At 38.7% G+C, this 26,531-nt stretch overlaps 1 protein-coding gene across 1 annotated transcript in view; it reads left to right on the top strand.

Annotated features, from left to right (window-relative positions):
- The first annotated feature begins 3,201 nt into the window (after positions 1-3,201).
- eys (EGF-like photoreceptor maintenance factor) overlaps positions 3,202-26,531 on the top strand; it is a 176,578-nt gene continuing 153,248 nt past the window's right edge. Inside the window, exons 1-7 of the mRNA XM_085477940.1 lie at positions 3,202-3,317; positions 11,658-12,500; positions 12,986-13,102; positions 18,344-18,540; positions 19,382-19,509; positions 20,158-20,272; positions 21,845-22,004. Coding sequence (XP_085334066.1) covers positions 11,756-12,500; positions 12,986-13,102; positions 18,344-18,540; positions 19,382-19,509; positions 20,158-20,272; positions 21,845-22,004 — 1,462 coding nt within the window. The 5' untranslated portion in view covers positions 3,202-3,317; positions 11,658-11,755. The remainder of the gene's footprint in view (positions 3,318-11,657; positions 12,501-12,985; positions 13,103-18,343; positions 18,541-19,381; positions 19,510-20,157; positions 20,273-21,844; positions 22,005-26,531) is intronic.

The raw sequence follows: 26,531 nt of genomic DNA, 5'->3' as shown, positions 1-26,531 counted from the left end.
AGAAAAATTGCTTAGAAATAAGTTGCAACTTGTTTTGTGAGTTCCAGCAGATTTTCTTTGCTTTAGACTTTCTTTGGTGGCTGATGCTGTTACCAGCATTCATGCTTTTGTGTCATGTTTTATGTGTTAATTCCACTGTGGTCTTGTCCCGGTGTTTTATATCTGGTGCCAGCCATGACAGAAACAAATAAAATGCTAGGACCTAGAACCTCCCTGCAGGAATTTGCTGACATTTGTCATTATATTAAGGCAATGACTGTTATTCTCTTACTGATAAATTCAAAAACCAGGCCGATCAAAACAGCTGCGAGCTATGTCGACACAGCATGTAGATACGTTTCCAATGAGGTTACTGTGTAGATTATGTTGTAGGGTTTCAGAGAGGTTGTCAGTGTTGGCATACCTATAGATTAGATTAGTGGATTTAGCCAACTCAGTGTGGAAAGAATTAAGCAGATGTTTCACAAGTTATTGCTGAGTTGCAACCCCTGGACAGTAAGGCATTAGAAAAACTAGAATTTGGTGATTGAATTTAGGGTTGCATGAAAATACTAGCCATTAAATTTCCCAGTATTTTCATGCAGTCTTTGAATATTAAAAAAATTGTATTTGACTAGTTAGTCGCGATAATTCAGAAACTCTTACTGTATAGACCTAATGCTTGATTTAAAAATGCTAAAATGATATAGCGTTACCATTGAAAAAAATCTCTCATCTCATCTAGGTGCAGGAATTTTACGTCACAAGGATAAGAAGGAAAAAGCAGTGTTGAAAAAGGTGTAAGCCTGGGGATGTCATTATTTTGTTATTACTGAGCAAGTATCTCTATCCAGTTACTGGAAGCAACACCAGGCTGCAACAGAAAAAATAACTAATTCAAAAGTAATATGCATTACCTGCCTATTAGATTTTGTTGCTTATTAACTGAAGGTGCCAGAATGCCATTCTAGCCCACTTTAACCCCAGATTACAGGGCAGCATGATGCAAATTACACAGCTGTACAGTCATTTGTTATAATGACTGCGTAATTAATGTTATTGTTACAAAGTGAATTTAGTGAAAAAGCAAGACTCAAATGTAAAATATTCACTTCATATCAAAGAGCCAAAATACCAGCAAGGACTTGGAACAGTACTGGAAGATATGGAATGATGAGAATAGTTTGCAGGGCTATATAGATAAATGCTTGCTTTTCCCTGCTATACATTCTCATAAAAAGCGCTGAAGGTCAATATTTCTGTATATAATGAAGCTACCTAAAGCTGCAGAAAATATGGCTGATGCTACAAGCAAAAGGGCAGCTCGTTAATCTAGTCACAGTGGGGAAGCAAACCAAATTCGAGAACTTAAGTGTCTTTCACCAAGATAAGCATAGGAGATAGAATATGTCAACTCTTAAGGTCAGATATGTGCTTCACACTGATGTATTTTGATAAGAACAGCCATTTTAAAAATTGATCCTGAAATTACTTGAAACTGACTACTGATGTGATGATCTGAAGAGCTTCTGTAGGGCAAAAGCCTGTGGCTAGCAGAGGAGGAGTGTGGAGGACACACCACAGAAGCAGCTTGCAAGGAGTGAAGTGTGCTGAGAATACTACTGTGAGCAAACCATCAAGAAAAGTAAGGTGAAAGAGAAGAGGGTGACCTTTATGAAAATATCTGTCATCTCCCTCAATTTCTCAGTGGAGCTTAGAAATGGGTCAAATACATGTTCTCTTTATTACTGCAATAAAATGACATGGGGAAATAATAACAAAAATGTTGTTTTAATTGTTTCTATTGCTAGAAAAAAAAAGTAGTTTGCAGTTTTCTGCAGTCCCAGATATTGCAACACTATTTCCCATTGCATAAAACTCATCACCATAATTGGTAACATCAGCAACGCCTTGGTGCCAATGTAAATAACAGAGGAGGATCTTTGAGGAACTACATTGTATTTATTGGGACGCGGGTATGTTTCCTGGTCAGAGAACAGAAATAAATCAGTGACAAGCTAATGGATGGAGAGTCACTGGCCAGCTGGAGGAATCAGGGTTGGAATGTAAAATGGCAAACACTCTCCTTTCTCCCTCAGCAGCCACTGCCAAAATGCCCTGGAGCAAGGCACTTAACCCCTTGCTTATACTGTTTTCAGCAACAACCAGCAGAAGACTGATTGCAGTATGGCTCTGTGGTGTGAATATACCTGTACAGCAAGCAGGATGTAGGTCATTGAAGGAAAAATGAAAAACAAAATCACACACAAGCTGTCAAAACATTCCCTCTGCAAATAAATATTAAATATGATATAAACACAATACCACTATGGATGTACCCCCTGCTGCTTATGTGCGCGTGTTTCTGTGAGCGTTAGATCGAAGAGGATGTAAAAAAAGAAGTGAGATGTGAAATGGTACCAAATGTACCCTTGAGGAGTTTTCCCACTGACTTCCGGCCAATAGTGGCAATTCCAGGAAGTTGCTGCACACAGACACAGACACACATAACCACTCCTGAAGCAGTTGATGTGCACTGAACAGAGGCGATGATAGAAACTGTTCAGTAGTGTGGACAGGCCAGGCTATAGCCGTTGTTGCTTCTTTTCATTATGCAAATACTAATCAAAAGCTCCACATGAAATCAATCTTCCTCTAACTCTCATCAAGAAAGGAAATGCATTTCCTAAAAAATGTTCCCAATAATCCGGTGCAAAAATTAAAAGCTGATAAAGCTATTCACATTCTGAATTGTTGCATTATGATAGTCTAGTGTAATCTTCACATCAGCCCAAGCAATTGGAGTAGCGCATGCATGACAAAGTGCTACAGTAATTCATTTAGCCTGCTAGGCAACCAGATGCACGAAACAACAGTTTTGGAGTTTTAGTTCTTATTAAACGCGTTCCTAATCCAGACCTGCAGAGGATCAATTATAGCTAGGCTTTGAGAGACCGCAGTCAATTTTTTTTTCACCTCTCAGGTAATAGGCTATATAAAAACCATTTTCATTTTGTAGGAGAGGTTCAATTGTTTACACAAGATAATGACTCGCCTCGCTAATGAATATTTTGTTAAGCCTAATTAAATAATCAATCAAGCAGCCCCGTATCCCCGCCCTGACCTGCCACAGAGGGCCATCTCCTCAGCAGACAGGCACGCCTTCAGCCCTCAGCTTCTGATCACATTTCCTTAGCAACGTGTTTCCCCCGGTGTCGCTTAGACGGCTCAGCTGTCTTATTCCCCACGGAGATACACATCTCACCTCTGACTAGCAAATTCTCCAGAATGATGGTACAAGTCACCGTCCCAGGGCGGAACACCTTTGCAACTTAATGGTGAGCATATATCCCACCGGCACAGACGATGAAACGGCGTTAATTGCAAGTCAGCAGAGAGGTGTCTGCTGCACCGTTTCTGCATGCAGCAGATGGTCCATGTGTACTCCCTACTAGTAAGATTAGCCGTCCATAGTAAATCCTGGGCCTAGCATTTGCAGGATGGGGGCAGAGGGACGCGTTAGCTACATTTAATGCTAAGCTGTAGTTCAATCTTGTTGACGTAGCCTCTTTCATCTTTGCATTATGGGCGATCGTGGCTCAAGAGTTGGGAGTTCGCCTTGTAATCGGAAGGTTGCCGGTTCGAGCCCCGGCTTGGACGGTCTCGGTCGTTGTGTCCTTGGGCAAGACACTTCACCCACTGCCTACTGGTGGTGGTCAGAGGGCCCGGTGGCGCCAGTGTCCGGCAGCCTCACCTCTGTCAGTGCGCCCCAGGGTGGCTGTGGCTACAATGTAGCTGTGTGTGAATGGGTGGATGACTGGATATGTAAAGCGCTTTGGGGTCCTTAGGGACTAGTAAAGCGCTATATAAATACAGGCCATTTACCATATAATAACTTTTTAAAACTTCTCAAACTCTTAAGACTTGGTAGTTGTAGTAGTGTGCACAGTTATTATTATTATTGTTGTTGTTGTTGTTGTTGTTGTTGTTGTTGTTGTTGTTAGTGTAAAAAAAAAAAAAATCAATGTCTTTAAATTAGGAGAAATTACTTATGACCGGTGTTGAACCAAAAAGGTTTTTTGTATAATGTCATCCAGCACACCCTGAGGTGTTCAGTAATCAAAATGTGACATCACCATGGGGGGAAAATAGTAAGACATGCGCCACTTGTTAAAGCTGGCTAACTTTAGCAGCACACATTTTTATTTTAGTTCAAGTGAGTCACGTAGTTATGAAAATTGTCCACAAATCACCGGTTATGGTACATTTTGGATCCACGTGCAAATGGGATCTAAATCAAAAAGTTAAAAAAAAGATTTTTAAATAGATGTAACAGGAATAAACAAATGATCAATAAATGCAATAAGCTGGGAATTACCAGAGTGGACAGGATTAGAAATGAGAGTATCAGAGGGACAGCTGAGGTCGAGCACTTTGGAGAAAAAGAGGGACAAGGCTGAGATAGTCTGGGATAGTGGATTTACTGGACAAGGGATGTGGAATATGTAGCTGTTAGGCAGCAGGAAAAGAGGAAGACCACAGAGGAATTTGATGAAGGTAGCGAAGGAGGACATGCAGAGGGTTGTTGTGACAGAGCAGGATGCTAGGGATAGAGTGAGATGAAGGCAGATGCTTCGCTGTAAACCCACAAATAGTAAACCCACATTTAATTAAAAAATAAACAATATATTCAATGTAAGAACTCAGTTTTTTTTGTGTTTTTCCCCCTCGCACTAAAGAAAAATTTCACGAGCAAATATTTCAACAACGTAAGAGTTTCTTTTCTATTTTAAAATTGCAAAGAATTTGGGGATTTCATCATCTACTTGGGATTATATTAAAAGTTTCATGGAATCTGTGTGCACAGGGCACAGTGTCAAAACCAATACCGAACAGGAGAATCACATTAAAACCTTAAGTGACTCTAGTGGAAATCCCTGGCTGGCTCAGCAGTGCTAATAAAAACTATACTGGCAGTTAACAGTATATAGCCGCACAGATATCAGCTATAACGAGTTAAAACCAGTTGAACTGCATATGAGCAAGATTCAGAAGGCAATTGGCTTTTCTGGGTCCCAAGTTCATTTAAGAAGTATTGAGGTGAAGTGGAAATAAAATAAAAAACCCTTTTTTGTAAGTTATGAATGATACTTTCTCTAGGTTAAAGATGAGTTTATTAGCTCTGTATGGTTTGGTGTGCTCATGGCATGGACAACTTGCACAACAACTTGCCTATTTAGGTCAAATGAAACCAAATCATGTTTTTCTGGTGATTAAAAAACTGATAAACATGAAACTATTCGTTGTATAAGATTTAAAACACAAATATGTTGTTTAGGGGAAAATACACTGTCTTAGGTATACTGTACACTCGTGTGAAGTTTTTAAGAGAAGAGTTGGTGGAGATGGAGAAGAGATTTTTGCTTGACCTCCAGCATCCACACCTAACATTAGCATGCCACAAGCTCTATATAGGTGACTCAGAACAAACAAGAAAAACTATGGATAAAAATAACTAAATAAACGAAACTCTCCAAAGCAATTTTCTGGTCTGCAGGTGTGCCACATATTCTGGATCATGATAACCAAGCTGCCTCACAGACGTGCCTGCAGTATTTCCTTCATGCAGAGCTCTTAGGGCTCTGCGTGGCAGAAAGTGTATATACTGCAAATCCCCAAAGCACTGCACAAGTGTTACAAACAAACAAAAACTCACAGCCTTAACTTATTGAGGTTCTCCTCCAGAGCCCCAAATAAACAGGAAACACTGTAGACTATACAGGGGGGCTGGTGACTGATAAAGGTAGTGCCTAAAACAAACAAAAAAAGAGCAATTCATTTCAAGCTGGCAAAGCTGTTGTGCTGCTGGCTTTGACCTAATTTAACCCATGGTTTGAGATATTACAGACTTGAAAACATTCTGCAGTTTTGCTTCTTTCAAATGTTGTTTAAGGTTTTAGAGAGTAAAGAAAGAACAAAAAAACTAGGTGTCTGTGAAGTTTAATTTCCTATGCACTTCTATAAGATAAAGGCCAGAACTGTATGACTTGTCTTCTCAGTATTACTTTACATGATTCAGGAAACAGACCTGAAATTTGAGTGAAAATTGGTTTTGCCTTTGGCATCAATCACTTCATTTAGAGTAAGAAAATTGATGTACGGGCTAATTTTCAGGGGGCTTTAGGCCTGGATGCTCATCATTGTTATAGGTGATTAGTGGCGATCCACACATCTACCCAGGGAGCACAAACGATCAGTCCAGCAGCGGCTGTGGCCAGTAGCCTGCTGGTGGTTCACTGCTGTTTCAGAGACATCCCGCTGCTGATATAGTAATAAAGCTGATTTGTATCAGTTTGAAGGTTATAAATAATAACCAAAGCTCCTTTTCTTCTTATTATTATTATTAAATGTAGCTGAAGTGTTTTGGCTTTGTAAATATGTTCACGAGCCGGTCTGTGTTCGAACCCACTTAATGATGGTGGCAGTTGACCTTTTTCTGCTACTTTCCTACTCTGAAATGGGACAACATCTACCAAATCCATCACCACAGTGTTGACAAAAGTGAATTTAACAGTGAGTGGACAGAGAAATGAGTTCTGTGCCAGCTGCTTTAAAGTCTGTGTTTACTTCACAGTCAGACTTTCTCAGGTAAAATATCTGTTCCAGATTTTTTTGTTGTTTTTTTTGTTTTGTTTTGTGTTGTTCACTCGGGAAGCTTTTAGAATGAATTGGTATGCTGATGACAAATGATGCTCTACCAAATATTGTCAAGTTGATAAAAGCCTACGAGTCTGTAATGCCGGTCATGAAGTTCATCTCATCGCATACCTCATGTGTGGCGATAAATTGAGAGATGATTTTCTTTCGCCTTCTGATTTAATCATTTCAGCAGATTCACTGTGGCACAGAGAGTTGCAAAAGACCCTTTCTTTGTTACGATGATCCTGAGGGACATGTTATGACAGAACAGCAGCATATTTAATCAATGTAGGAGGCTTACAACTTGAATTCTAATTTAATTCAATTTAATTTAATATGCCGTACAAATATAAACTTCCGATAAGTCATCTCCAGTCCCTATGCAGCGAGGGGGAAAAAAGCAAAAAATACACTCAATACAGCACAATAGCAAACACCATCAGCATTCACTCACTGCAGCTGCCAGGCTGTGAAAAGTTCTGAGGAAATGATAATGAGAAATTACCATATACAAGGACGCTTACACTATTTATCTCAACAATGTTTGCCTCAACTTACACCTGTGCGTCCTCGTTCTTGCAGAAGTGCCATTGTACTGTAACTAGCAATTGTGCCTCAGTCACTAACCACCATCTTCATCACTGTCTGTGCATCGTGCTGACAGCTTAATGAGCCAAACTTTGCTACTTGTGAAGAAAACAAGAAAATGTAATCTTTCTCATTAGTTGGCAAGTTAGCAAATGTTTTCAGATGTGGCCTAGTTTCTGATCAAACTAAGCTTTGTTATGTCAAATGTCCTCTTTGATCCAGTTCATCTAACCTATCTTCATCTAACCTACAGCGCTGTGTTGACTATTTATTACCGAGTAAGCTCCTGATCTCTTTCTTGAGTCATTTGGTCAAGAAAGTGACATTAATTGGGGAAAATGTCCTTCATTTGGTAATCTTCACATCTTCTTAAGTTGCCTAAACCATTTATTTAAGAACAAAGGGAGCTGATTATGAAAATATTTTGTCGATTAATTTTCTTTCAATCTCCGTATCAGCTATTGTAACCTGTGAGAGACAGCAATTGACATGTAACCTACCAGTATGATGCGATAATTCGTTGTGTCCTCCTCATGTCTCTCTCAGTCATCAGTCAAGCGAGGATTTACACAGCTCCCTTGATCCATTGCCCTCTACACACCTGCGTGATTGGCATCCTAAATTGTGGAGTGAACTGAGGTGCAATAATAGCAGGAGGCTGTTTGAGACAATTAGTTGACCCCCACAAGCATTACCTTGCTTCTGACCCCATGGCCCTTATTAGCTGAACCATTTCACTGTGTGGCCCACAGTTTAATCCTAATTGATCAATACCTTTAAGGCCTCTTAATATCCGAAGAGAACCTTCTGGTCTGTTTATTTAAGTGGACGCCAAACACTATAGATTGGCGTGGAAGTATGAATGAGTATCGAATGCAATTTTAGATGGATTTCGAATCAGATTTGGTCAAGATCAAGATGGATAAATGTCATTTAGAGTTTAAATGAAGTTAACTGCGCAGAGACCTATGGTTTAAACAGCTTCTCAATGTATTATGAGTTATGATAGTAATTTGGTATTGAAACAAATGTGCTGATTACAACCGTTCGGTTTACTTGCTTAATGTATTCTTTCTGAATTCCAGTGGAAATGTGGCAAATAGATAGTCTTTCCTGGCCTTAGTGTGCCTTCTGTTATCTTTTTACTCATTCTGCTTGTTGATGTTGTCAATTTACTGCCACATGCATGGTGGTATAAGGTGGTCTTCATTTCACTCCAACTTTGGGACAATTCATGGTGAGGCTGTTGGGGTGACCTGGGTCTTGTTATTATGTGGTAGTTGAGATATAAACAAGTGTACTGCAGCATACAGCATTATGCAGTGCATTATTGAATTGTAGCTGATACTGTGAAAGTCCAATTTCGATTCAGAGTATACAGTACATCCTGACCTCTTGCCTAAATCACATTACTGGTTACAGGCGACTGATAGCAGTAAACATAGCTGCCACTACTGTGCTACTACTAATAGACAAAAACACCTTACAGTGACACAGTATTAGATTCTGGTGTTGTGCTGTTTTTGGTAGTTTCAGGGTTGTTGTGGATAATTTACAGTACTCTTTATATAAGGCAAAAAAAGAGTTTGTACAATTCTAAGGAATTTGAAAGTCAGTATTTCAACCAATTTTATTAACTCTCTTAGGCTTTTTTGTAATTTCTTTAAGTACAGGTAGTCTTCAGGAATAGTTTTTAAAGGAAACTCAGAACTCTTTGGATGTCGGCTGCCTTTTGTTCTGCACTGGCAGTGTGTTTGAGAGCATTGCCATGCTGAAAAACAAAGCTGCTGCTAATCAGAGGCTTTAAATATGCTTTATGGTGGATATTGAAATCTGATGGTTCTTTTCGGTATTCATAATTCCATCCCAAACACCACTGGTGGACATGTAGCCAAACCAAACCACGACAGAACCAATGTGTTTTACAGGTGGCACTCACTCTTGTACCTCTCCAGTATATATTGATTTTGATTTGAACCAATTTTTAAAAAAATTTAGATTCATCACAGCACAGGACTGTAATGAATGAAGCAGCCAATGTCCAAAGAAAACCTTTAAAGGATCATTAAGAAGCCTGGAAAGCTGTTTCTCCAGACCACTTTAAAAATGAAAGAAAGTTTGACTCCATGGAATCAAATTGTAAAGAGTTTAGGGTTTACTCTGTACTTTTGTATTGTACTATCTATGTAAAACTCTGATTTCCAATTTTATTGACAATTTTGTTACCATGTTTTCATTTTTTTTTTAAATTTGTTTGATGTTTTTTAGTCTGTAACCCATTAAAGTTGTTTGTTAGCCACTTTTTTAAAACCAATATAAGAAATTCCATATCTTCACATGTCTTTTGAAACATTGTAGGCATGCGACAGGGATGCTTAACATACTTTTACAACCTGTAAGCCAAGAGCAGCAGGCTTGACGATTCTCCAAATCCACAGTTTCATCTAATCAAGGATTAAACGTAATTGTGGATTAGAGTTTTGTTCCTACTGTGGTTATATTAATAAATGTAACAATGGAAAAATGTCAAAAGAAAAGAATATTTTGCAATGGCAATTGTTTTGATTTTATTGCAGTGGCACCAATCTGGGTTCTCAAGACATTTTCCATGGTAGAACACGTGCTTTATTTCTGCTTGTTTTCAATTTACAGGAGGTCCTGCTTCTGTACCTGTTGGTTGGCTGCCATTGATTCCGGGGGGAAAAAGCTTTTTTAAAATTACCCTTTTTAAAGCAATTTTTAAATCAGATTGACTGATGAGTCTATATGTCCGTTGTTGTTTTTTTATGTCCCAGTGGCCATTTAAAGGTAATTTAGATGAAAACTTTTGGCAACTTGCTTATTCACTTCCTGACCCAACCCTTTTAGGGATTTGTGTCTCCATCCAGTCTCGAACCAGGATTCCTTTGTGTATTATAATAACTTCCAAGTAAATACCTAAAACTTGCTTTTAGAAGAACTTGAATCATTAGTTCCAGTAGCAGCTCAAGATTCCTGGCATATTATGTAAACAGATCTGCTCAAAGTCTTTCTTTTTCAAAAAAAAAAAAAAAGGTTTAATGTACAAATTAAATTTCTTTGAATATATATTGAGTTTTTTAAGAGCTTTTTCTATTATCTCATAATGACATTCATTGATTTCTTTTCTCCTGTTTTATAATTATGAGACGTTTGTGAGGTGCTTTGTTTTACAGTATAGTTACAATATTCTGGCAAGAATCTCAATCATGTGTTTTTTGGTGCTTTTACACTAAAACCAACAGACTGCCAAAATGACATCTTTTTACAACGCATCAGTGTCCTGTCTGTCTGGCCACTTTTTTTGCCACCACGAAATTGCCGGACCCAAAATTGGAACTACTGTAACTATGGAGAAGGATCACATCTGTCACATTTTCTCCCCACACACAATGACCACAACTTCTGCTATAGAACTCTAATGTACGGGTTTCATACTTTTTGAAGTGTAGGCTTATTCACCAGCACCGCTCGCACCAGATAGAAAACATCAAAATGCTGAAAAAATAAAGGGATGCTCTGTTGCTATGAATGAATCCTTTCATATCTAATCTCCTTTGATTCATTGTCAATGTAAAAATACTGAACTTTAAATAAAAGTTAATTAAAAAACGAATAACTACATGTAAATGGCCATTGCACAGGTGCTGGTAATTATTATTCTGCAATCACTAAACCTATCCCACATTTTGTCTTCTTTTATTAAAATTTTAATTCAATATTTTTTTCTCACAAATCAGCTGACAGGTTTCCAATTTGTTCGGTGAAACACAATAGTCATCTTCATCTCGTGTAAATGAAGTCTTCTGGGTCCCCACAGAACCCCCAAGACAATACTTGCAATCTCATTCATTTTATCACTCCCTCTTCTATTGATATTGGTGTTCCATATTCAGCGTTTTATTACTTATCGCCATGCAGTTATTCATATCAGCCCTTGTGAGCTGATCAAGAAGCAGAGTTCTTCTTGCAGCGAGGCTTCTCTACTTTGTTGTTTTATCTGGCGCACACGTATGAAAAAGGCCTGAGGGAGGAAGACAATGCTGTCTGCTTTAACTCATCTCGCTGCCTGACACTGAGGTATCAGGCACCAGCAGGGGAGAGAGAATATTTTATCTGACATTGTCACTCTCTGTAGAAACCTCCGGGAGGCTGAGGCTGCTGTGACACACTTGGTGGTCAGCAGCACTGCATATGATTATAACAGTTCCTGCTACCCTCGCAGAAACCATAGGTCTGTGGTGTTATTGTAAAATGAAATCTTCATAATAACAGCATGGGCTCAGTCACTTCTAGTGCTCTGGGTAAAGTTTTAAGCAGCAACAGTGTGTAGCCGTAAAACATATTTTAAAAAATCTCTTTGTTTTCTTCAGGCGATTGCTACTCTGGTGGACTTTGGAGTAAAGCATCACATAAAGTCGTTCTTAAAAGTCCCAAACTGATTTGGATTAAATACAGAGAAAGAGGAGACATGAGATCGTCATTGTTTCACGTGAGTCTCATTTTTGTGGCCATTCATATGATCCACTGCCAAATCCTTTGCAACAGGCAACCTTCAACCGAATGGCACCTTAAAAAAAACACCATCCAAATGAATTGGACTCTAATAGGGAACATCTGCAGGAGTGTTTCTGAGTGTTGGGATTCCCAGCAGGGAGACGAGTCAAGTGAGCAGCCTTTCAACTTCCCACAGATATGCCCACTTCAGCTACAACATGGAGACAAACTGCTGATGTCTGCTGATGAAACACTCAAGTCATATGGCATCAAACTCCTAAATGTGTCAAAAGAGAACTTTGAAAGCTGTTCTGCAACAGGACAGAGAGAAGATCAGTTTCTCTTCCCTCACAACATAAATGAAAGAGAGCAAGTCGATGCCAGGTGGCTCATGCCGGGTCACCGTTATTTTATTGCGCTGCACGAAGGAGACATGCAGCTGTGCACGCTAGGTTTGAGGCTGAACGTCACAGTTAAAACCCAACTTTGTCGGAGCTCCCCGATGCTTCGACTTTGTTCGGGGAACGGTGTCTGTCAAACAGGAGTCGGAGAGAGTGCATTCCACTGTCGATGTCACCACAAGTATTCCGGGAGGTTTTGTGAAAAGTTTGATGCTTGTTTGGATAACCCCTGTGAAAACAAAGGAGTCTGTTTGAGCAATGGATCGACAGATCCACACTACAGAACATATAAGTGTCTGTGTCCTCCACATTTTACAGGTGAGCACAAATGTCACTGATCCCATTTAATGAGTTCTCGTAATTGTTTGAATAAGGGCTTGGTCAGAGCATCTAAAAATAGTCCTATACATCACTTGTGGCTGTAACATGTTGCATTTGCTACAAAATCAAAGTTTGTAGAAGAAGTGTTTCTGAGAGACGTACTCATGTGCTGAAAGAACGTAAAAGCAGCTTCTCAATTATGGATTTATTGAACACATCAAGTTAATGTTTTTCACCATAACCCTCCGACACACTCATGTAATGCAAACAGAATAAATTTTTACATTGCTTGCATTCCAGATGACTTCCTTTTTTAAGCTCCTTGCCGAATTATCTACAGTAATGACTTTTTTTCTTTAACAAAATTAAAATCAAAGGCATTAGACCTCCGTGCATGCAAGCAAACTTGATTCTGCTCATCTACTGTTTTTTTCTGTGCCTGGTCCTCTGTGAATAATCATCTAATGGGCTGTTTGTTTTAGGGGTTAACTGCTCTGAAATCATTGGGAAAGCAAACTGTGACAGCATCTGTGAAAATGGGACATGCCTTCAAATATCACCTGCATCCTTCAAATGCATCTGTGACAATGGTTTCTCTGGTAAGCATCTCTTATTTTAGAAGGCTGTTTATATAACGTAGATGGACTGTCTGGCTCAGTAACAATGAAGAGCTGCTCTTTAAACAGCATGTCACAGTTTTAATCACCACCAAGCAAATCACACAGTTTACTGCAATTCTGTATACAAAGCACAATGGAAAGTGTTTTTCCCTCACCTCCCAGAACCATGTAATTTCCCTCAAACAGGAGGGCTATCTTCAAATCATCATAAATCATAAAAAGATCAGCATTTCCTTGTGGGCTATAAACTTGATCCCACTCGATGTTATATTTGTCATCATAATATATGAAGGGGCCACTTCAAATCAAATACCTCATATTACAACCAGTGATGTGCCGCTCTAAAGGGCCTGGGCTATACTGCTAGCTAACGGAGCATGCCGGAGTTAATAAAATAAAGGTTTACGGCAATCAGGTAAAATGTAATTTATAGTGTATTGTTTCTGCTGAGAGCGCAAAGATAAAAATGAATGTTATTCAGTGCTCGTTATTTGAAGAATAAGTCCCATTTATGATAGTATTTATAATTGCCTTTTACAGGTGGCACACATCAGGCTTCCAAGTTCAGGATAAAACGAACGCGTCACTTTTTTCGGTCACAACAGAAACAACACGTGATGTAAAGTTGATACACATTAATATACATCTGAGAACTGGATATAGTTATGTGGAAATCCATCACTTTTCTTCTGCTCTGCTCATATTCACAGAGACAAATTGCATGGTTATATTATATTTAGGCTTAGGGTTAAAGTAGCTGATCCCCGTCTCTAAGAATCACTTACAAAAGCAAATCAAAGAGCATTGTGACACATTTTTCACTCCCAGCCAAGACCATCCACTTCAGAGACAGTGCTGGACGCTCATGTATAGGCGCTGAGTGGGACTTTTGCTGTGGCGAAGATGTATGGCACATTAGTGATTCGCTCATTATTTAGTCTCATCCGCTGTATTTTTGTATAGTCGGGTCAATCGTTATCACACACAAATGGTTACAAGACCTAGATGCTCTTCGGGCTGCCCTCGATATCACTCTCTGCTGTAAAAATCAAGCCTGCAATGAACTTTCTGGAGTAAAATCTCCAAGTGGCTTTTCACATTGATTCATTGTTTTGTTTGGAGCACAATTTGTCCTGGCAGCATTCTTGAAGTGTCACAGCTTCGCCTTTTGAGTCCAGCCCATGCTTTCAGCTTATTATTTTAGAGATGTTGTTTCAAGGTTACTTCCAGTACTGTTTGGCATATTCTTTTTTCTTTATAACAAGAGATTATTAAGGCCATACAAAAGAAGGAGAAAAAAAAAGTCATTTCATCCCCTTGTTGGTAGTGAATGCCAGATACCTGCTGAATTGAATACTGAATATTTTCGATCAGGTAGAGGACATTATACTTATGTTAGTTCCTTAATGCAACACCGGTGGACTAGACTGTATGTTAAATTTGGTTCACATGAACTTTATCATATTTTCCTTTTATTCAAGTCTGAATTGCTCTTTGAAATGTAACTTTTTTCTCTAACTACAGCATTAGGAGTGAAACTAGTGGGGAAAAAAAGAGTCAAATGATTTTTGTGTTAGCTGTTTTTTGCTCTTGTTTTGTTTTGTTTCATGTAAAAGAAGCATTTTGCAAGCCTTTTAACCCAAGCTGTCAGTGATGACAGTATAATGATCACCAGCTACTTACATTTGTTAAAACCAAATAGTTGGCCCTATTAAAGAAAACATCTGCCCTTGTTTGAAGTCAAATAGATAATTCCTATAATTTCCATCAGAAACAAATTGTGGACTTACATGCTCTGACTGCTTTTGCAGCTTCTTGTAATTGGCTTTAATTGCTGCTGCTCCCTCAAATAAGCAGACTCCACTGGGTGCTTTCGCACAGTCATGGTGTCTTGGTGTCCCATCAGCTTCTTGGGAGTTCTGTAGAGCTCGTGCTTCCTTTACCTCCCTGCTGCAGTTGGCTCATTAATCAAGTGGAAGTTAGTGGCTGCTCCAGTGCTGGCTGCCCTCACAGGCCAAAGTCTATGCGCAGAGAATAATGAGCCAAACTCATGGGATGTTTCAAATGAGATTTTCTTTTGATTTGACTGTCTTCTACTCTACCTCTAGGGCATTTGTTGTTAAGTATTACCATCTTTATAAGACCATTTTCATTTGGAATATGGTGTTAATTGTTTCTTTAATCTTGTTGGTAATAAAGCCAAGTTTTGTAAGTTTAATTTGGTGTATATATGCAGTCATTAGCCTTGTTAAACTGTTTTAATTAGGCATTGACATGCTGGTGTTTTATGCATATTAGATGGATGCAATTCAAAGTCACTGCAGAAACAATGGTGTTTTAGATGAGAGCACAAATGTAAATGACTGTAATAAATATATAAACCATCGTCGGTGTTAACTAACATTGTTAGCATTTTACAGAGGGAATTATCATTATTATGCTTCATTAATACATATGAGAAATGGAAATTCTACAGGAAAGCAGTTTGTAGACGTGCAGCTTTGAGTGGACCAGTTTTGAAAACTCAATTTCTGATGTAAAATGAGCTGAAGCAAAAAGCAAACTCTGAAGTTGGGTACAGTAAGATTGATGCCCACAGAGGAGGCTAGGAGGAGCCTCTGGGACATGAGCACTTGTATCAGCAGGGGGATTAAAGAAAATATGCAAAAAAAAGAAGTCACTAGAAAGATAAATGTGTAGGTGTCATGTGAGAAAGGGAAAAAAAAAAAACCTCACAAGGGAATAACATCAAAATTTATTCACCTTGACCTTGCAGTGATTTCAGTCTAATTTTATCCTTTGTGCACAATATCACTGCAGCATTACTTTGTCCCTGGTTAAGTTCACAGTTGTGAAATTAAACTGCTGGCTAGAGCTTAGGTCAAAGTTACTTTATCTAAGAAAATGCTTACAATATGCTGAAAGCTGTGGCGCTCACTACTTAGTAAAATGCATGTTTATCAGTTAAAAATCTGTGTTAACTTTAATTTGGTGTATATCAAATGATGTATAAATAATAATAAAAAATAACACTGTGTTGTGCGCATAAAAAAATTTAATAATACAGCAGAATTTAATGAATAAACTTGTATACTTTTTAAAAAATAAAAAATAAAATGAGAACAGTGAAATATGAGAATAAAAATAAAATAGTATTTGAGCTGTAGTATAAAACTGTTCCAGGACATTTACCATGCGTTAATAAAAATCGATACAGCAGTTTACTGTGAGATTTTGTGTGACAATATTATATTGATACAAGGGCACTAAATATAGATATTTAATTAAATAAGTTAAAATACTCTGAAAATACTGCGAACTACAGGGTTCATCTCATGCGCCACCATCCTGAGGTAACGTTAGCTGAGCAAACTTCGATTAAATCACAGCAACCAAAAACAAACGAACACAAAAAAATCATCCAACACACTGGGACGCCTGATAGGAAGGAACCTGTCTACAAACAGTCGCAGTCTGACTTTGACTGACTGCAATCGCTGACTGAAGTTTTGTAAATAATTGCCATCTAATTTATAAATGTAGGCATATTCCTAACATGTTGCCATCAGTCTGAATCAATCTTTGGCTGCCAGCTGGTTGTATTCTGGTTATAATTCAATAAAACAGGAAGGTTGCTGAGCACAAATGTAATAGTAAAATATGATTTTTTGTTAAATGTGAACTTCTGCCTATATAGACAGCAACAGATATGTAATTTTAAGCAGTATATTACAGGTAAATGCTGTATTTTTAAAAAAAATATTACATTTAACTGTGAACATCACCCCATTCCATCTAATGGTACCATTTATGTCAGGTTTGCAGCAACAACATAAGAAAAAGTAATAATAAGTTCCATAGTCTTATCTTATTGAATAACACAGATATTGTCATAGTTTAACTTTGAGGGTATAAATTGCAGGTGAAAAAAGGTGATAAATCACAATATGTGTTATTTCAATAATCGGCATATCACAAAATGTTGAAAAAACTGCAATAAACAAAGAAAATAAAAATAATAAAAATGAATAATAATAAATAAAACAACAATAATAATAAAATTACAAACCTATGTGGCATAACCCACATACACAAACATGGAGAAACTGTCAGGAATAATCACAGACCAGATATTTTCCTCACATTTTTTATTCTCATAAAAACCAGACTGCTTTTAATTAGCTCGGGTTTATCCCACATTTAATTATATTACTAGTGAGGCTTTTTACAGTGTTATCAAACAACTATTTTTCCTGTTTATGCTGTGTGTGCTGTGTGGCCTGATTTAATGGGATGGCAGCGGCGCTGTATGGCACAAGCACAAATTTAAATACACACACACAGCAGGAAGCATATTACCCTGAGACTGAGGCAGTTCTCCATCATGCGGGCTAAACGGAAAAAAAAAAACAAGAGGAGGCAATGCAATCCACTCCATCTTTATAGCTTTCAGGGGAAAAAAATTGATTTTTAGGTGAAGAGTTCCCAATAATTTGTGTTTGGCGCTGCAGGTTTGGTTTCCCTGAGGCGAATATGATATAAAATAATTATTTCACTCTGTACAGACACAAGACTGCTGTAAACTACAAGTAGAGTTAAACAACTCAAGTGACAGCTGTTATTATACTGCTAGTTTGTGATTTTTCATATCTGAATAACTTGAGAGTTTTACTTTTGACTCATTGTTTTGACTTTGGTGGGAACATCATCCTACCAATTTAGGATAGTAAATCAACAGAATAACAAGACGCGGTGACTCTGTGTACAGTCGGTCTTGCATCAAGTTTATTTGTGGGAGCATCTTTTTACAGTGTGTGAATGTGTGTGTGAATTGGTGGATGACTGAATGTAGTGTAAAGCGCTTTGGGGTCCTTAGGGACTAAGTAAAGCGCTATACAAATGCAGGCCATTTACCATTTATTTACCATTTTTAATGTTATGCATGCATAGTGCCGGGAAATGGCCCTACACATGCCACTACCCTGTGTAAATGATTAAACCTGTCAGTCACCCCTTCATTCTTGGATTCTAAATCACGTCTGCATTTCATTTCTGGTGTGAAAATTCTTTGAAGTCATTCCATGCTTGTTAATTTCCATGTTTAATATTTGAGATTCAAGAGTATACAGAATAGTTAAATTCATGCTATGCTAAGAACGCCAGTAGACGCAGTATAGTTTCTAAATAAAAGTGCAGTAATCTATTTTGCTGGTTTTGCAGGCCCACCGTGTGAGAAGAGGAAAGCCTCCTGTGACCCAAATCCATGTAGAAATGGTGGTACATGTGAAGAGAGTCCCACAGGATTTGTTTGCCATTGTCCGGAACGATTTGCGGGCCTCTACTGCGAATCTCGAGTTAACTTCGATTGCAAGTCGTACCCATGTCAGGAGGAACAAATGTGCACTGCAGGGGATCGCGTGAGGACTTTATTTCCCTTATTTGTTTTCCCTCAGTGGGACGTAAACAAGAAATGGCACATGAAAATTAATAGTGTCTTGAAGCGAGATCAAATGCCTTCATTCTAAAAGCTCCGGGAGCAATTAATATTTCCCGGTGAAGATGAGCTGTGGGAAAGGGTGTCTGCTTTCTCTAACATTTTGATTGAATGACCCAGTCCATATTTAAGTGCCAGTTTGAAATGGCTCTCATCAGAACCTTTTTGTAATTGGATGCCTGCTGCAATTTGCACCTTTCACGGGAAATGCTAGTATACTCATACATTTTGCAGAGGTGGTAGTGTTTCTAATGCTCTAGAGGATACTCTGGGGAAAATACAGCAGTGGTCTAATTGTCTTTCTCTACGACCTTTGTTTTGTTCATTACAGTTTGCCAAGTGCACTACACATTTTCGAGACCCACCTAAGGATACCCGAGCAGAGAAGAGTAAAGAGGACATTTATCAACATAATGCACATTATTGCTGCTGCTTGACATATATATTTTTTCCTAGAAGCATAATCTGTTTAACTTTGAATTACAAGAACATTAACATTTGTTAGCCTCTCATATCTAAAAACCATATTAAAACAAATGTAAAACCTATTATTTATTTAGATTATATTTAATGAAAGTGTAGAAGTCTGTAGCAAATATAACTGTGACTCAATGAAGGCCCATTTTTATCACTACAGTGATTTGCTCTTTTATTGATAATGTTCCGTGTTCCTACACTTGGAAATCGAATGTACCTTTTGTGTAATTTAAGCGTCCTATCCCAGGCTTGCAGGTGATCTAGGTTGTATTGCTTCTCCCATGCAGGGCTCTGAATGTGTCTGTGCAGATGGTAGTGCGGCCACAGCGTGCAAGAGGCAGAACAGCCTGTGTAGTCCATCACCATGTTTGAACAATTCCACCTGTGTGTCCAGGGGAAATGATTACATCTGCAGGTAAGAGGGAGATCTAATAATAGGAACATCAGAGTCTCTTCTTGAAGATGATTCGCGTTTCTTATGAATGTGTCTCCCTCTGAGAATGAATAAAAATGTGATTTTTTTTTTCCACCTTTTGATGTGAGGAGGATTTAAAGCGGTTTTAAAAGCTCCAGGAAGTCATTGTTGAGAGTTGAAACAGAGACTTAAATGCTTTTCCTATGAAAACGTTTCCATTTCATGCCATTCATTTCTGCCATCTTTCAAGATATCCAGATATTAAACTGTACCAGACCACAAAACAGATAAACTGGTTTAATTTGTTTATCAGATAACAACTCTCACACAAGAAATTTGACTAAATAAGAACCAAATATAATACAAATATAGGGAAGTGTATATTTGGCATATTATACAGTATAGTTAATTTGATTCACATTAGAGCTTGATTTGGTATGATACGCTAACATCGCTAAGCATTTCAGAAAATGGGTAAAAAATGCTAACCTGATTAGCGACACGCCCCTGTCTTTATCAGAATCAGATCATGCGGAAAACTGAATTAGAATCCCAGAAATCTCGTATAAAGAAACAACACAGCATTGCTTGTTAGTGCTTAAAGCTCAAGGTGAATTGATTTTGATGACACTGACCGCCTCTCAACAGATGTCTGAGTGGGTTTTCTGGGAAGAATTGTGAAGAAATAATTGACTACTGCAGTCTGCTCAATATCAGCTGCCTAAATGAGGGATTGTGCTTGAGTGTAATTGGCGGATATCAGGTAAGTAATTTAAGGTTTCAGTCATAATGAAATGCAATAAAGCCCACGAAATATGACTCATGACGCATACAGAGTCGACGCAGCGTGAACTCATTCATAAGTGTTGTTAGGATTCATAAAATAAATGTTCTGTTTCGGTAGTAAGATTTTTAAAAATCTTTTTTGTGATAAAAACATGGGAGTGGTCCACTCTTCGTTATTGCATTTGATCATTTCCAGAGTAATATTGATCTAAATGGTGTATTGTAACCTTTTGCACTTTTCAGAAATTTGAGCATGTTGACCTTCCTGTGAATCTGTTTGGTGTGTGGCTTTTTTGTTAGCAAGTATTCATTTTTAGACTATAAAATCTGCTTTAATGATGCAACAGTTATGCACTGGATCGATTGTAATGATGAATGCTTCAGAATGGCAACTATTGCGTGATGTTCTTACAGTTGTCCCTGAATATAAAGTACATGCAGTACAAATACAGAGATAAGACCTGGTTTAGACATGTTTAAATGTTTGGGGGTTTTTCTAATGTTGTCTATATGACAGTGAAATACAAAGTGAATTACAGAAACATCAGTGGTAGTTCTATGACTACAGAAAGCAGTAATCCAATTCTAAGTCATTAAATCCTGGTGTATATGTGGAAGCTTTGTTCAGACTGACAGGTCCGGGTCTAATTTGCCTCCCAGTTTCTCAGTCTTCTCAAATGTCTGCATTTTTTACAACACCTGAGAGTGCTCTGTAATGCCCCATAGCTCCTAATTATTCTCCATCAGTCTTGTTCCATTAGACCACTGATAGGGTTCTTTATCTACGATCTACTTTTACATGCTTTATGTTGGTGCACGTTTGGTCAGAGATAGTCAAAAATTGTTGCTAACTGCAAGTGCAAGTTTTTCTTTTAATGTTTTCTTATATTTTTGTGACTTTTAGGGTTTGAATGTGAATAAATATTTACTGTGGGTAGTAATAAAATGGTTAGTGTGTCGTGTAGAAGCTCCATATGCACAACTAGAGATAACATAAAAATCATTTTAATGCTAGATATAGAGAGTAGTGTTTGTGTTTTTTCTCTTTGTAACACCTCGTGTTTGTGACAAAGAAACATCTGAGGTGCACATTTAGAGTGAAACCCTGTTTTAGCTTATTTGGATCAGATTTTTCTTATTGTCCATCCAGGATTTTAGTCTTCACAACTGCGTAATTGAATTTGCGTTAATGAAAAGGCAAAAAAAAAAAAAAAAAAAAAAAGTACTATGAATTTTTATTTAAAGCTGTTCACTGAGTTCTGACTGTCAAAAATTATATTAATCTCCATTATATCGTGGTGATGGTAGAAATCTTGGTTGAAAACGTCTCAAAGCCAATTAAACCATCTTTAATATCTCTCGAAGTAATTTTTGGTGAACTGAAATTTATTTGAAGCTGTGATTTGTTCATTCATCTCCAGGCTCAAAATGTGCACGATTCAATGATTTCTCTCTAATACAGTGTGCTCTGTATGATACATTTTATTATAGATTGATGTATACTCTACTATATTACTGATCTTATGAATAATTTTCTGCATTCCTGCAGTGTGTTTGTGCCCGGGGTTGGGTTGGAGAATATTGTCAATATGTGGGTGATGCCTGTCAGATAAAGCCAAACAGCTGTTTGAATGGGGCAACATGCATTGCAACAAATCAGCCAACATCTCCCCCTCAGTACTCCTGCAAATGTCCCCTTGGCTTTACAGGTGAGATATCTTTGTTTTATTATCTCTTTTTGTTCCTTTTCAGTGAGTCTGTCCATCTGTCTCCTGGCAACAGACTTCTGTCTCCTAATTTGTACACACAGTTGTGGAATGCCGGTTATGGGATGAGGAATGACTGATTCCTTAACCTTAATGTTTGGGGAAAATCTGATGTAAAACTGGCAGAGGCTGACAGATACATGGTGTTGACATTTCTTGACATCTTGTTATATAAGCACCAACCAAAGTCAAGACACACAAAGCCACGGAGTGCTATCGTTTTCTGAATATTTTACTATTTTAAGATAGCCAATCCGCAGTCCACATGCAAGACATTTGACATGGAGCTTTCATGCTAAGAGCAAATCATAAATTATACATTTTGACTTTTGTTGGTGGTTTAAAGCAAAAGGCATAAAATCCATAAAGAACTTATGAGATGCTCATGTATTCCATTAAAAGTACATAACTGGTATCATGCTTGAATGTCGTCTATAGTGACAGAAAATGTTTTTTTTCTTCTGTTTTCTTTGTTTTTTCTCATTAACTGGCAAGTGTGCATTAAAATTTTATGTCACATAAAACCACTTTGATAGGGAAATCTACTCTCCACTGTCACTTTGTCATAGAAGCAATGCATTATGCATAGCTAGCAAAAAAAGACATACAAACATGGTCAAGGTGTTCATGAAGAGTTCAGACATCAGTCGATCATGTTACATATTTGTAGACGCACAATGTTAACCCAACCTTAAATCCATAGATGGATCCCCAAACACAAACAAACCTCGTGAGAATATGTTCTTGATCTTTCTGTGGAACGTTTTTAAAATATAAATCCATAAATCAGCCATATGCTAATATCCACGCAGCTTCCATCAAGCAATCTCGAAACCGTCCCCCTGCCTTGGCACATAGCAGGGTTAGCATTGTAGTTCTGTTATAGACGTCTAATGCTGTAATTTCTTTTTCAAGAATCTGATTTAATTAATATCTCAAAAGACCGAACCACAGCTGGCTCAAGGGCTGCTGTTCCATAGCTGACCTCTGACCTCCCGGGGGAGTAGAACAAAAATAAAAAACAAAGAAAACATCCCTGGGGTGACCTATACATTTTTTATTTGCGGTAGTAGTATTAGTACCATTTGTTCTCAATCTGCTGCACTACCTGATGTAGCCTAGAGGCAAAACTTTTTTAACTTTGTCTAGAGAAGCACAAAACTAGCAGCTACCGCTAAGAACATAAGTGTTCTTGTCTCCCAAGTGGAAATTAATTCTACAATATCTAATTCAGGCCAGAGATTGGTGGTAAATCACAAGCCAAGCACAGATTTAAAGCAAAATCCAGTAATATTTGCGATATGACTTTTTTATTTGTTTTACCTTGAATCTTATTTATCAGCGGCCTCGCCTGCTCGACATTTCTACGGCCTGCTGCTGATTGTGTTTAATCCAAGTAATCTGGCAAACTGCTTCCTAATTAGCTGCCAGCTCGGAACATGGGCAAAACTTGTTAAGCTATCAGTGACAGTGGTTGAATAAACAATGCAGAGGCACGAAAAAACAAAAGGAGCAGTTGTAGAAAAGAAGATTAATCCTTTTTTATTTACCATGCTTAAAAAGGTTGAGCACATTCACAGAGACAGACACAATGTGATTAGAAGTTGTATTCTTTATCTCGGTCACAGCTGTCATTGTACTTCATAGCAGAAGATCATGTTTGAAGAATTGTTTATCTAAACAGTTCAATCTGCCGAAGAAAGAAAGACTCTTTTCATCTGCTTTTCTCGGTTCGCTGTATCATGCTTTTATATGATTAGCAAACCATCACAGTGATACAAAATATACACAGCTCTGTTTAGACCTAGTTACATTATTTAAGACGTTCATCGACACAAAAATGGAATGACACAGATTGTCATCGCTACCAGACATTACACTTACTGTAAAGGTTGTAATGGTACAGCTCTGAATTGTTCCTCTGTTGTTTTACTACTTAAACAGCCAGCACATGTGATTTTTTTCCTATCTGGTGCACTCAGGTTTTGGCCTATAGCACATTTCACAATCTTGCCTTAAGTCCTGACACACTCAGCTGTCAGTCAGATAAGCCCTTACATAGCACTACATGAACACGTTTTGGCCCCCTCCCCGTTCAAAGCTGAAATCTGTTGCCACTTCAGTAATGGAAAATTGTCTCTTACACCATGGCACTTCTTAGTGACTGATAGAATTCATCATTTTCTGGCATCTCAGGACTTTTGCGGTGGAATTTCTACCCATGCAGGATAGGAAGGCCAATTTAATTTCAAGCTTCGCCCTGAAATCCCACTGTACTCATCATAGATTATAACTTAGGATACATTACTCAACCCCGGCATCCAGGTTTCCTTGTGGAAAGCTTTATTTTTCATATTTATGTGGACTCTTATGTATTTTTAATTAACTATAAGGTTAGATGCTAGTATTTTCTCCAAAAGATTCAGGACTGTGCAATTAGAAAACAGTGAAATGTGCATATATATATATATATATATATATATATATATATATATATATATATATATATATATATATATATATATATATATATATATATATATATATATATATATATATATATATATATATATATATATATATATATATATATATATATATATATATATATATATATATATATATATATATATATATATATATATATATATATATATATAGCAGCTGGATAGCGTAGTGGTTAAACTACACGCCTTTGGAACAGAGGATCGCAAGTTCGATTCCTGCCTGGGGCGTCTGTATCCAGTAAGGGTCCTAAGGCTAGACCCCCTATGCTAAGCAAGCCTACCGCAGACATGAGCGAGACAGATAAATATGAAGGCATGCCGGCTCGGACGTCGCCCGGATCAACAAGGTCCGCGTCAGGTGTTGAGGAACCAGGGCACCCTGACGAAAAGTGGGCTACTGGAACAAGAAGGCATCGGTGGGCAAGGGACGAAAACAGGGCGTTGTTGGAATGCTACTACGCAAGTAACCCCGGCGGAAGGGGCTACATGAATAGGATGAGGGACCTATGGATTCTTCGATACCCAACATCCACAATGACGGCGAAACAACTAGTAGCTCAGTGTTCCAACATTCGAAAGAAGGGACTGCTCTCACAGCTAGAGATTGACGAGGTACAACACAAATGCTACGGCAAGGAGGAGTCAGGACGCCAGGTCAGGGGGGAGATATCATCACCCCCACCCGAGATTGGGTACATAGCCCCAAGTGCGATAGGAGAAGGATCGTTGAGTGCGAGAGGAGCTGACCTGAAAAATAGGATCATGGCCAAGCTTGAAACCTGGATCCCCCGTAGCCGGTTACCAAGATTACGTGAAGTACCCTCAGAAGGTCTGCTAGATGATGTTAATGCAGCACTACGGGCAATACCTACAACCACGATTACCGACACTAACAAGCTGATCTACAATACGGCAGCAGTGATCAGTGAGATGCTTGGCTACAAGTTGAACAGCCACAAGGGGCAGTACCCTCCATGGAGAAGGAGGCTAGAGGGCAAGATCAAAGTAGCACGGAGGGAGGTTAGCCAACTAACGGAGTTGCAGAAAGGTGCGACAAATAAGGTGCCTAAGAAATACAGCAAGCTGTCCATACCTGAGGCCTTGGAAACTGCCAAGCAAAGACTCACAGCCTTGGCCAGCCGCTTGAGGAGGTACACCAGAGAGATAGAAGGCAGGAGAATAAACCAGCTGTTCTCCACAGAACCAGCAAAGGTGTACTCTCAGTGGCAAGGGAACAATAAGAGAACAGCACCACCAAAGCTGGAGACGGAGCAATACTGGAAGAGCATATGGGAGAAGGATGCAACCCATAACGGCAATGCTCAGTGGCTAGTGGATCTGAGGGCAGACCACAGCGACCTCCCTGAACAGGGTCCAGTAACCATCACAGTGGCAGATATCCAAGAAAGGGTCTCCAGTATGAAGAGTTGGACAGCACCAGGGCCCGACATGGTTCACGCCTACTGGCTGAAGAAGCTGACTGCACTCCACGAGCGTCTGGCAGCACAAATGAACCAGCTGCTAGTTAACGAGAGACACCCGGAATGGCTAACTGAAGGCCGGACGGTCCTGATCCCCAAGGACCCCAAGAAGGGACCGGTCCCCTCCAACTACCGACCAATAACCTGCCTCAGTACTACATGGAAGCTCCTGTCAGGCATCATATCGGCTAAGATGAACAGGCACATGGGTCAATACATGAGCGGGACACAGAAAGGAATTGGCAAGAATACCAGAGGTGCAAAACACCAGCTACTGGTAGACAGAACAATCAGCCGAGACTGCAAGACCAGACTGACCAACCTGTGCACTGCCTGGATTGATTACAAGAAGGCCTATGACTCTATGCCCCACAGCTGGATACTGGAATGCCTAGAATTGTACAAGATCAATGGGACCCTAAGAGCCTTCATCAGGAACTCAATGGGGATGTGGCGTACAACACTAGAGGCCAACTCCAAGC

The sequence above is a fragment of the Copadichromis virginalis genome, linkage group LG13 (assembly GCF_057382275.1).
Source record: "Copadichromis virginalis isolate Kocher_CV1m ecotype Utaka linkage group LG13, C_Virginalis_male_GT1.1, whole genome shotgun sequence".
Classification (NCBI taxonomy): Eukaryota; Metazoa; Chordata; class Actinopteri; order Cichliformes; family Cichlidae; genus Copadichromis; species Copadichromis virginalis.
Note: the sequence above shows the minus strand (reverse complement) of the source record. Positions and strands in the feature narration are given on the sequence as shown.